Source organism: Bison bison, unplaced genomic scaffold, assembly GCF_000754665.1.
Source record: "Bison bison bison isolate TAMUID 2011002044 unplaced genomic scaffold, Bison_UMD1.0 scf7180017864328, whole genome shotgun sequence".
In the NCBI taxonomy this organism is placed as follows: domain Eukaryota; kingdom Metazoa; phylum Chordata; class Mammalia; order Artiodactyla; family Bovidae; genus Bison; species Bison bison.
This window is the reverse complement of record NW_011494900.1, coordinates 3,946,411-3,959,305: the sequence shown is the minus strand read 5'-3', so window position 1 is coordinate 3,959,305 and position 12,895 is coordinate 3,946,411. Positions and strand designations below refer to the sequence as shown.

The window sequence follows — 12,895 nt, the reverse complement described above, 5'->3', positions numbered from 1 at the left end:
CACTGTATAGCACATGAAACTCTGCTCAATGTTATGTGGCAGCCTGAATGGGAGGGGAGTCTGGGGGAGAATGGGTACATGTATATGTTTGATTGAGTCCCTACTCTGCTCACAGGAAACCATGACAACATTGTTTATCAGCTATACCCTAATACAAAATTAAAAAGTTAAAACAAAAAAAAAGTTTTTAAGAAAAATTTCACCGAGGGTTAACTGAATTTTAAGGTACAGAGGAACAGTCTCTTAGCTAATGCTTTCACCTGTTTCAGATCTTGCAGTGGGAGGGATCAACTTGGCCCTTTAAAAATGAGTGATAGTACATGGCTAACATCAGAAATTCATAATCCATTGGCTATAGGACAGTATGTGAACAATTGTTCAAATGGTAAGTTGGCACCCTGGGGCTGTGAGATAAAAATACAGCAGTGGTAATGTTCCTCCTTTGCCATATGACTGAGTGCCAGAGGCAGTTAAGTTTAATATCTCAGCTATTGAAAGCCCTGAAGTAAATTTTATAATGGCTGATGTCAACCAGAGAATTTGGAGAGATAATAATATATGTTAATTGGAATTCTTTAACTGTTTTTATTCTGATTTTGCAATAAATAAGGCAATTGATAACTGCCCTTTTGATCACTATTCTTTTAGTTATTTTTTACTAGTTAACTTAGAGATTATTTTGTCAGTTCCTCAACATAGCCTTATAGATTAATCACTACACTGGTTCTGTTACTAAGTTTATGAGTTACCAATCTTCTCTAGGGCTTTATTTTCCTATAAGGCTTGATCATCTGACTACATTTAACACAGACTGGTGTTAGACATGAACTTGAAGCCTGACTCTTCTATGTAACCTTTATTCTCTCTGAGCCTCTGTTTCCTAATCTTCAAAAAGTAAATAATAAAACATGCAAATATATGTATATATATAATCTTGCAGTGCCTGGAACATAAGAGTGATTATTAATTTGAGCATTTTCTGATAATTTAGAAAACTATACATCAAGTGCCATAATTCAGTACTGTTTTCCATGACCTGATAAAATGGTTCTGTTTCTAAACGTTTTGTACTTGTTCTTAGACAGAGCAGCTAATGTCTGTTATCAGGAATTTGATGTGCCTGCAGTTTTCCCTATAGAACTGAAGCAGTATCTTCCAAACATTGCCTACAGCTATGACAAACAAAGGTTAGTTCTTCTCGGAATTTTTCCTATCTTCTGTCTTATGCTGTGCCTTAAAATAGATATATATTTTCTAAGAAAAAACTAGAGAGTTTGGGGGGTTTTTTTAGTGAAAACTTATAACTTAGATTTTTATGTTCATCATAAAATGTGTTGATGTAGGTTATTCTCCATTTAGTCATTACAGAATATTGGTTACATCCCCATGTTGTACACTGCATCCTTGTAGCCTGTCTTATACCCAGAGGTTTGTACCTCTTACTCTCCTACCCTCGTATTTCCCCTCCCACCCGCTGGGAAGCACTAGTCTGTTCTCTGTATCTGTGAGTCTGCTTTTTTGTTGTTACATTCACTAGTATGTTGTAGTTTTTAGATTCCACATATAAGTGATTAGAATACATATTTATTTAGGCTGCACTGCACCTTCTTTGCTGCACACAGGCTTTCTCTGTTTGCAGGGAGCAGGGTCTGCTCTCTAGCTGCAGTGCACAGGCCTCTCATCGCAGTGCTTTCTCCCGCTGCAGAGCAGCGGCTCTAGGCACACAGGCTTCAGTAGTTGTGGCACGTGGGCTTAGAAGTTACGGCTCACAGATTCTAGAGCTCTGGCTCAGTTGTGGTGCATGGGCTTAGTTGTCCTGCAGCATGTGGGATCTTCCCGGATCAGGTATCGAACCCATGTCCCCTGCCTTGGCAGGTGGATTCTTCACTACTGAGCCACTAGGGAAGCCCAAGAATATGTGTATTTTTAATGTAACATTTATTTTTTGTGCATTAAGTGGAAAGTCTACTGAGAATACTCAAGTAACAATTTTTAAATATAAGTAATTGTATATTTAAGAGTTTTTTATTAACAATACTGTAAGAAGACGTTACCTTTATATCCTTTCACTTAGCTGCCAGTTGCTAGCAAACTTTATTTTATACAGGTCCAATTAAATTGTCCTTTGATGATGAATGATATTTAAAACTTAGACAATTCCCTGTACTTGATAACTTTTATGTTTCTATATGTATGTGTGTGTGTGTGTTTTAACAATGAAGTTTTTTTCACCTGACATTCTGGGGCATAATATTATTGCTGTTCAGCAAGTACAGGAAAAGTTAGAAGAGTAGGAACTTGAAGGTATGCATATGTCTTCTTATTGTGTCCATTAAAGGTATTTTTTTTAAATTCCAATAAATGTTAAGTAACATTTCCAGCTTTGCGGAATACAAAGATACAATAATTTTTTTTGAAGTGTTGAACTATAATGTCATTTTAAAATGCTTTTTATGATACCAGTTTTGAGGATGGGAACATAGAAACATTTTCAAAGAAGTAGTCAGTTGTATAAACTTATTGATTTGCGGGCTTTTTAAATGATGCAAAATAAATATACTCTAAAATGCCTCCATCAGCAATGAGAGCTATTTCCTTATGGAAATCAAATACATAAATTAAGATGATAGTAAGGAATCTGAATAAAATTATCAATGAAATCCATCTTGATGGTACTAAAAATATGAGCTTGTATCTGTTAACACTGCTAACTATGTTTCTCTTTGTTTTCAACCCACTGCGCTGTGTCATTCTTGTTGCACTTAGGGACATTGAACAAGGAGAAGAGCTTTTTTCAAACTACTATACAATTGTCAGCTAACTCTATGAAACTATGTTTACTACTCAGTTATTGAGTTAATTCTAAATGTTTTTTGTAAGTTCCACTTGCAGAACAAATGTTTTGATACCTAATTGGAGTGGGAATTTTGTTTTTATTGATATTAGTATTTTAATTAATCATAAAACCTATTTGCTTCGTTACGCTTTCAAATTTGTAATGCAATTCCAGTGTTAATTTGGTTTTCACCTAAGTACACAGTAGCTTACTAAATTAAAAGCCACCACCTGAACTTATAATTTTAACTATTCTTTTGATTATCTTTAGTAGTTTATCAAATTTTAGCCAAGTCATCAGCAGTTCTTACACTGTTGATGTGTACTAACATCCACAAAAACTTAATTTTTTCAGAGTAAACCAAGACCAAAAATATTTGTTGTGTTGTCATGAGTTAATTTGGAGAAGGCGATGGCACTCCACTCCAGTACTCTTGCCTGGAAAGTCCCATGGATGGAAGAGCCTGGTAGGCTGCAGTTCATGGGGTCGCTAAGAGTCGGACACGACTGAGCGACTTCACTTTCACTTTTCACTTTCATGCATTGGAGAAGGAAATGGCTACCCACTCCAGTGTTCTTGCCTGGAGAATCCCAGGGACGGGGGAGCCTGGTGGGCTGCCATCTATGGGGTCGCACAGAGTTGGACACGACTGAAGCGACTTAGCAGCAGCAGCAGCAGCATGAGTTAATTGGGGTTTGTGTGTAATTTCAAGATTTAGCTGGTTAAGGGGGCAATGGGGAGTCATTATACTGTTTTCTCTATTTGAACATTTACACACACATGCACACCTACAAAGCTTAAGAGACTGTAAGAGAGATTGTTTTGGCATGGAAATATAGTTAAAAGATGGTGGTGGGAGGAATACCTATTCCCCATGTCTCATGTTTAGTGGGCTTCCATTAGTAATTCTGCCTCTCTCTCCACCTTTTGGAGGAAGAATGATTCTCTGAGATTATTTTTAGACAAGAATTAGACACCATGGCCCCAACCCCACTAGTTCCTTCTCTGTGGACTCTCCCAGTAGTCTGTTCTGGGTGGTTCTCAGCCCTGGGTGGCAAGTAGCCTGTAGTCAGCCCAGCCAGGAAAGGAGTGAGTCTAGTTCAGAGGTGGAGTATCAAGTGAGCTGGCCTGGCATCAGCTCTGAAGCCACATTCTCCAGTTCTATTAGGAGGAGTTACTTTGATCTCCATCAACCTGACTCCTGCATCCAACCCTCAGCTCCATACTTGGATAGGGAGTGCGTTATTTATGGGCCTCTCTATGGCACCTGTACCACCAGATTCTGACCCTCTTTACTGCTACACCAACAGCTCTTCTCACTTAAGTTTACTGTAATTTCAGTAGCCTCCCGATTGCTTTCCATGTTTCCATTCCTGCCCCCTTTTCAGAATAGACAGCCAAGAGTGATTTCTTTTAAGCACAAATCAGATCCTGCTGGCATCTGCTCAGAACTCTGATTACTCCTACTTTAGAATATATGCCGAGTCCTTCACTACCTCTGATCTCACATCCTGCTCTCTCCACACAGCCTCAGCTGTCTCCTTGCCACTCCTGAAACTGCAGGGTACACTCCCACCTCAGGGTTTTTGTACTAGTTCTGCCTCCAAAAACCTCCCCCGCAATAGCCATATAGCTCTTTCCGTCACCTTGCCTAACTAAGCTACTGAAATTTACAATCCTCAACTGCCAACCCCTAATGCTCCCCATTCATTTATGTAGCGTTTATGATGTCTATGCACCTAAGTCCATGGGAGCATCTTTTTCTCAGCCTCATTTGTCTTTTATTTGTGCCACAAGGGGAACTCACTTTGTTAAAAAGCCAAGGGCTTCCCTGGTGGCTCGGTAAAGAATCCACCTGCCAGTGCAACAGACACGGGTTCAATCCCTGGTCCAGGAGGATCCCACGTGCCTCGGAGCAGCTAAGCCTGTGCAACACACAGGCTATTGAACCCGTGCTCCAGAGCCCAGGAGCCTCAGCTACTGAAGCCTGAGCACCCTAAAGCCTGTGCTCCACACAAGAAGCCACCGCAATGAAAAGCCCAAGAACAGCAACCAGATAGTAGTCCCCACCTGCCGCAACTAGAGAAAAGCCCTCGTGCAGCAACAAAGACCCAGTACAGCCAAAAATAAAATTATACATTCTATATATATATAAGCCAAGCTAGTTGATCAAGAAGATCCTATTATCCAGAACTTTATGTTAAATACAGAAATTTAACTCCTGCGGTAGTGTTAGGTATTTAGGAGTGAAGTGTCAGACTTTTTAAAAATAATTCATTAAAAAATGCATATACATATATATGGAATTTAGAAAGATGGTAACAATAACCCTGTGTACGAGACAGCAAAAGAGACACTGATGTATAAAACAGTCTTATGGACTCTGTGGGAGAGGGACAGGGTGGGAAGATTTGGGAGAATGGCATTGAAACATGTAAAATATCATGTATGAAACGAGTTGCCAGTCCAGGTTCGATGCACGATACTGGATGCTTGGGGCTAGTGCACTGGGACGACCCAGAGGGATGGTATGGGGAGGGAGGAGGGAGGAGGGTTCAGGATGGGGAACACATGTATACCTGTGGCGGATTCATTTTGATATTTGGCAAAACTAACAATTATGTAAAGTTTAAAAATAAAATTTTAAAAAATGCGTATAACATAGAGTACAAATATGGCACAACATTAATTGTTCGATCAGGATTGTTCTTTATACTCTTAACTTTTGTCTTAAAAGTTTTTCTATCTTAAGTTGGGGGGAAAGTTACCATCAGCTTAAGTGTAATATAGTGAAACAAACATCAAATTCATCAACGTTTACTGAATGCCTACTATGTGAAGGGTCCTGGAAGATTCAAACAGTTCCTGCTGATAAAATGCCCAGTATGATGACTTGGTCTGGACTAGAGGGATGAAGTTATTTTTTAAAAAGAAAAAACTGCTATTAAAAAAAAAAATCATTTTTTCCTTACTGGAATAACTTTTCAAGATTTATAAATGACTTATTTCATTTCTGACATGTTTATGAAATGCTTTTATTATTTCTACACCTGGTTACAACTTCATGGCAGTGGTAGCTTTACTTGTGTAAAAACAATCTCATAAAAATCTAGGTATACTATGAAGCTTGTCTCTCACTGAAGCGAATGCCAGCTATAGTATATTAAGCCTTGAAAAATGTGAGCATTTCTGATCTAGGACTAGGACTTCAGTGACCCTGTGCAGTTTTGTTCAGAGAACCCAGCCAGCCACAGAAAAGAGAACACGGAATAGAGATCACTTACCTGGGTGGGAAATCCTAAACAGTGCTATACCCCAAGACTATTTTAAATTAAAAATGGAAGTGCGTATAACAAACTACCCAATTTACAGATACCATGCAACCTTTGAAAAAGGAAGAGAAGCAGCATGCTGGAAAAGCAAACCATGGATGGATGGAATGGGTTAAGGTCTACAAGTGTCTACATTACTCTGCTCTCACTAGGCTCTCCTCCCTCCCCTAAAAGCCTAAAGGGCTGTGCTCACATATGGCACTCGGCTGCACACTTCACTGTATTCAGCCAAGAAACACTGGTGTTTCTCCCCACTTTGAAGGCACTTCTGTGTATGTGTACACCAGGGAGGCCTGCTCATCAAGGCTCTTTGGTATCTGTGAATGAAGAAATGTGATTTTCGATGAGCAACTGAAGCAAAGATGTCCTCTTGTCCTTGTACAAAACCGACATTACGTGCCATCTGATCACTGCATATTAAGAAAGGAACTAGACAGAAAAAGCTCTGGTCAGAACAAGTGAAATACGGGGACCAAACTTGTGAAATTAGGCCAAAGTGAGATATTTAGCTTGGGAAGATGAAGACTTGGGGAAGTTATTTCTGGAGTCTACCAAACAGGAGACGGATCAAGACCATCCCCAAGAAAAAGAAATGCAAAAAAGCAAAATGGCTGGCTAAGGAGGCCTTACAAATAACTGTGAAAAGAAGAAAAGCGAAATGCCAAGGAGAAAAGGAAAGATATACCCATTTGAATGCAGAGTTCCAGATAGCGAGGAGACATAAGAAAGCCTTCCTCAGTGATCAATGCAAAGAAATAGAGGAAAACAATAGAATGGGAAGGACTGGAGATCTCTTCAAGAAAATTAGAGATACCAAGGGAACATTTCATGCAAAGATGGGTTCAATAAAGGACAGAAATGGTATGGACCTAACAGAAGCAGGAGATACTAAGAAGAGGTGGCAAGAATACACAGAAGAATTATACAAAAAAGATCTTCACAACCCAGATAATCACGATGGTGTGATCATTCACCTAGAGCCAGACATCCTAGAATGTGAAGTTGAGTCGGCCTTAGAAAGCATCACTACGAACAAAGCTAGTGGAGGTGATGGAATTCCAGTGGAGCTATTTCAAATCCTAAAAGATGATGCTGTGAAAGTGCTACACTCAATATGCCAGCAAATTTGGAAAACTCCGCAGTAGCCACAGGACTGGAAAAGGTCAGTTTTCATTCCAATCCCAAAGAATGCTCAAACTGCTGCACAATTGCACTCATCTCACACGCTAGTAAAGTAATGCTCAAAAGTCTCCAAGCCAGGATTCAGCAATACGTGAACCGTGAACTTCCTGATGTTCAAGCTGGTTTTAGAAAAGGCAGAGGAACCAGAGACCAAATTGCCAACATCCACTGGATCATTGAAAAAGCAAGAGAGTTCCAGAAAAACATCTATTTCTGCTTTATTGACTATGCCAAAGCCTTTGACTGTGTGGATCTCAAATGGACTGGATGAAGCACAAGCTATAATCAAGATTGCCGGGAAAAATACCAATAACCTGAGATATGCATATGACACCACCCTTATGGCAGAAAGTGAAGAGGAACTAAAAAGCCTCTTGATGAAAGTGAAAGAGGAGTGAAAAAGTTGGCTTAAAGCTCAACATTCAGAAAACTAAGATCATGGCATCCGGTCCCATCACTTCATGGGAAATAGATGGGGAAACAATGCAAATAGTCACAGACTTTATTTTCTTGGGCTCCAAAATCACTGCAGATGGTGACTGCAGCCATGAAATTAAAAGATGCTTGCTCCTTGGAAGAAAAGTTATGACCAACCCAGACAGCATATTCAAAAGCAGTCATTACTTTGCCAACAAAGGTCCGTCTAGTCAAGACTATGGTTTTTCCAGTAGTCATATATGGATGTAAGAGTTGGACTATAAAGAAAGCTGAGTGCAGAATTGATGCTTTTGAACTGTGGTGTTGGAGAAGACTCTTGAGAGTCCCTTGGACTGCAAGGAGATCCAACCAGTCCATCCTAAAGGAAATCAGTCCTGAATATTCATTGGAAGGACTGATTTTGAAGCTGAAACTCCAATACTTTGGCCACCTGATGTGAAGAGCTGACTCATTTGAAAAGACCCTGACGCTGGGAAAGATTAAAGACAGGGAGGAGAAGGGGATGACAGAGGATGAGATGGTTGGATGGCATCACCGACTCAAGGGACACGAGTTTGAGTGGACTCTGGGAGTTGGTGATGGACAGAGAGGCCTGGCATGCTGCAGTCCATGGGGTCGCAAGGAGTCAGACACGACTGAGTGACTGAACTGAACTGAACCAAACTATGAACATTATAATAAGGAAGACTAGTTTACTACAAATATTCTATGAAATAATAACATCTAATCAAATTTCAGATTTCAGGTCTCCCTAAATGACAACAGTTACTGAGAACAGTGTTTGAAACGTAACAGACATTCAATAAGTATTTCCTGAATGAAACTAAAAGTACATATAATCCTCACTTTTAGATAGCTAGAATTTTATTGTATTGATAGATGGACATTTATTTTAGAGGATTTAAAGAAAACTATTTCACCTATCAATTGTATTTACCTATCAAATAATTTACTACATCTAAAACCTACTTAACAGTGTTAAATATCTGCCCATGTGTTATAGCTTAAGAGTCATTAGATAAAAATCTATTTGTGGCAAATACTCACACGAACCAAGAAAAAAAAAGATTTCCAGATTTTTATTTCTGGAACTGTACACCAGGTATTAAAGTACAACAAATACAAAATAATGCTCAAAAAAATCAGTGTTTATGTACAAATATTAAAATCAATGCAACAATAGCAACTTCCTCTTGAACATCTGATACTAAAACTTGTTCTGATTGTCACTAATCAATCTCATACTCACGGCGTACTTATTTCAAACCGGGACAACTGGAATCACTGGTTGTCTAAGAGGAGTTTTAATATCTACCACATTTAACAATAAAACTAACAGTTTCCTCCTTTCAGTGAAAAAATTAAGAACTTTTTAAAAAACATAGTACTGTCAATATTTTTATAAATTATTTCAATTTCCATTTGTAGACAATGTGCTTTGAAACTCTGGGCAAACAATCTCCTTGGTGGTCAGGTTGATTCATTAGTTTACATTCAAAGTTGAAATATTTACTAGAGACTTTGGTTAAATTAAATAGTTTTACTATGCTCTATTAGATTTGATGTTCTCAAATATTATGACCCTCAATTGTAAAAATTAAAAAGGAAACAATTGCACAGTTCTTTGACCTAATTGTACAGACTTTAGTATTGTTTAAACAGTATTCTACATCCTTCAAGTAAATTCAGCAGTTGACCATAACAAGAGGAAAACTAAACACTGAAAAAGCTAGCATGAAAAAGTGGAGTACAACTAACAAAAGTAAAGTATTGCTATAATCACAGCACCAGTTTCACTTCTAAATGAATCCGCTGTCCTCTTCAAACCCCCTGTACATAAAAAGACACATCAGCCAACACTGCAACTGCTCACCGTGGATTTTTGGTTTGTTCATATGAAAATAATATGGCAAAGAAAAAAAAGAATTTATCACAGTTTGTTATAAGAATTGTGCTTAACACTTAATAATAAAGGCATTATTGTTTCTTCATAAGACTGCAAATCAGTTATTTTCACGCTCTCAAACGCAATTCTTCTAAGAAACAGTAACAAATTCTCTGTTAAGATGCTTAAACGGAGAGGGAAAAAAACCCAGTAAACCCAGATTTAAAAGGAAATTCAATAAATAGTTATTTTACATGAATAAAGCCAGAGGGGTACAGTTTATGAATGTCACATCAAGCATGCACAAAAATGGTATCATACATGGAGGAAGCAGTCAGAAAATACTGAATTAGATCTAAAAAGATATGAAGAATTTACATATATACAAAAATCTTGCAAATTATTGCCTCATTTTAACAAGGAATTAAAAGTAAACGTTACCAGCTAGTTAGCACTCTCTAAGAGGCTAAAATCAGATTGGTGTTTAAAAATCTATTAAACTAGCTGGAATTTATTTTTCTCTCATATCATTTCTGGATTTTGGTCAAAAATCTTTATTTAAATAACTAAAGTGTCCATTCAACTTGCTGATAATCAAAACTTTAGATAAGAAACACTGTTTCCATCTTATATCAAGATCCCAGCAATGCATAGATAAACTGAATATATTACTGCATCAGCTACTGAGAATGGGCATGTTCATTAAGTGCAACTGGTATTAGCATTCAGTCATCTTTGTGTAAATTATTTTATACAGACCAGCCACTGTAAACCCAGAGTAAAAATTAAAGTTATAACAATGGAAGATTATGGCCAGTATCTTACTAAATTATAGATGTATTCATTTTTAACAAAAGAAATTAGGTTCAAAGTTTAGCACAACACCACAGCAATATGAAGCTGATAACTTGGATAAAAATATCTGAAAGCAACAAAAAGCCCAGGCTACCCATTATTTACTGTGTGCATACAGGAATGCTGACTTTAGATGTATAAATTAGAGACTGACTTTAAGTTATTAATTTAACTACTTTCGTCCACTGTGCTAAACTAACTTTTTAAGTAAATGTGCTAATGCGTAAACACTTCAAAGCAATCTTCATTAAAATGCTGCAAAGAAAAACAAGAATACAAATCATCCAAAACAAAGGATGTCATTGCAGTTCACAGTTTGTATAATAAATACCCTCCCTTTCCATCACTAAGGTCACTACATTCTATCTATTCATCAGCACAACCTTGAAGCGACTTATACTTAAAAATATCAGCAATGTAGCCAAATATCTAAGTTTTGGCAAAGCAAGACAACTAGTAGAAATTGAAAATTTTAATTAAGACGGTGCAAAAAAAAAGGAAAATTCTGTGTTTTAACTGAACTATAAAAGCAAAGCTTATCACATCCTAACACTGCATTACATATTGCATGAATTCACCTTATAACTTAAAGATGCATGTCTACAGAGCAAAAATGGCCAGAGTTTATGACAATGGTTTCTCATTCACAATGTTTAGAATAAAAATAAAAGTGAGTTTTGAGACGCATCTGAACGTCAATCACTTTTTAGAACTTAAAAGTGGTAACGTACCATTGTATTTCAGATAGAAACTCACATTTTTTCTTGCCAACTGGTCCAAGCTAAACAGAAAAGTTTAAATGTACTTCAAGGTTCTACTGCATTATGTGTAGGATCTAGAAATCCCACCTAAATATTAACATTTGAACTGCAGCACTACACAACAACTGAAAAAGTGTCCCAAATGTAAACCAGTCTAAGTGGCAACGTCCTTGGCTTTGTCGACTGTGCCCTGCAAGTCAACTGCCTCAGGAAAAACGAAGTTAGCAACGACCGGTATGGTTTTTATGATTACAATCTTGATAATGGTGGACAAAACCCCATCTAAATTCCGTATTTTCAAATGCCAATTTTTTAGCCAATAAATGAAGTTACACAGAAGTCTTCCGGCAGTAAAATGACCAATTCTGTGTAAGGTAGCCCTGGTCTAGAATTTTGAAACAGGATCCAAGCAAGCGTCTTCATAATTTGCACGCAGTTCCTCGTGCTGGCTTCTATAAAGATGGACTTGCTGTTTTGTAAACTGAAGTGCTCTAGTTGAATAACATGAGAGAAGTTTCCATTTTTAAAAAAATCCTTGCATGTTTGTGCAGTTTAAAGAAACCTACCCCTGCTTTTATTTAATTAAGAAAATAAAACCAAAAAATGCTACATTGAGCAGGGATCAGGATCGGTACCTGTAAACATTGTTATTCCACTGCATCCATTACGGCAAAAGGAATTTACACGAATAGAAGCCACTCCATTCAGTTCAGAACATCTGTGCTGGTTTTGAGCTGGTGGCCTCTGTCTACAGGTTTTAAAAATGGGAGTGAGGGCAGTGGGGAACAGAAAAGAATAGAAAAAGAAGGGAGTGGGGAAGAGGTATTGGGGATGAGGAAGAGATAAGCAGAGCTTAAAGCTGCACCACAGAGTTCAATCTTAGTTCCCAACTCTGCTGATCATAGTTCATTTCCACATTTATGGATTGAAAATGAAAATACTCTTGATAAATCAAGATATAGTTCTATACATACTGACATCACTGATGTCATAGTGAAAAAAGTTCAAACTTCCAGTGAAAGACTAAGCAAACCTGATACTTTCCTGGTACTGGTACTGCACACCCACTGTTTCTGGGCCCTTCACTCGCTTCATTCAGAATGCAGGGCGGCATGCTGATGCAGAGCGTGGGCACTGATGAAACCATTGGTCTCGTTGGCAGACAGACTGCCAAAGTCAGCCACAGACACGGCCATTTTGGCACTGGTGATATGATGTGTGTGATTTTCAAAGTCTACACCCAAATTATTTACAGAAACCTCATTCATAAAGGATTCAGGAACAGCAATGCCCATTTTCAATCTCTTTGCTGGTCTTTCTGACTCTTCACTGCACATGTTCATGGGGTTCAGCTCTGAGTGATAAAATCCAGTCTCAAATAAATTAAAACAATCACTTTCCCCATTGCTGGGCAGGGTGAGTAACTCCTCCGTTACAACAGGCACATGATTGACTTGTCCACGGGGCGTGTTGCCCAGTGGAGGAAAGCTATCATCCAAACAATTCACATCCGTTGGATTGCAGACGGTCGCTACGCTGTTGGTCAAAGCTAAAAAGAAATGAGAAATGGTTTCAGTAAGTGGTCCTACATCATGTGACAAAGAGG

General features: G+C 38.1%; 2 protein-coding genes across 4 annotated transcripts in view; one reads left to right on the top strand and one right to left on the bottom strand.

Annotated features, from left to right (window-relative positions):
• Positions 1-3,211, top strand: part of SETD9 (SET domain containing 9) — an 8,622-nt gene extending 5,411 nt beyond the window's left edge. Inside the window, exons 4-6 of one of the 2 annotated variants that reach the window (XM_010853497.1) lie at positions 270-385; positions 1,082-1,187; positions 2,734-3,211. In XM_010853497.1, coding sequence (XP_010851799.1) covers positions 270-385; positions 1,082-1,187; positions 2,734-2,821 — 310 coding nt within the window. In that variant the 3' untranslated portion in view covers positions 2,822-3,211. Of the gene's footprint in view, positions 1-269; positions 386-1,081; positions 1,189-2,733 lie in introns of those variants that run through there. The other variant, XR_826450.1, reaches the window with a different exon arrangement.
• A 5,639-nt stretch (positions 3,212-8,850) lies between these two features.
• MIER3 (mesoderm induction early response 1, family member 3) overlaps positions 8,851-12,895 on the bottom strand; it is a 30,524-nt gene continuing 26,479 nt past the window's right edge. For both annotated transcript variants that reach the window (XM_010853495.1, XM_010853494.1), the window contains exon 13: positions 8,851-12,838. In XM_010853495.1, coding sequence (XP_010851797.1) covers positions 12,381-12,838 — 458 coding nt within the window. In that variant the 3' untranslated portion in view covers positions 8,851-12,380. The remainder of the gene's footprint in view (positions 12,839-12,895) is intronic.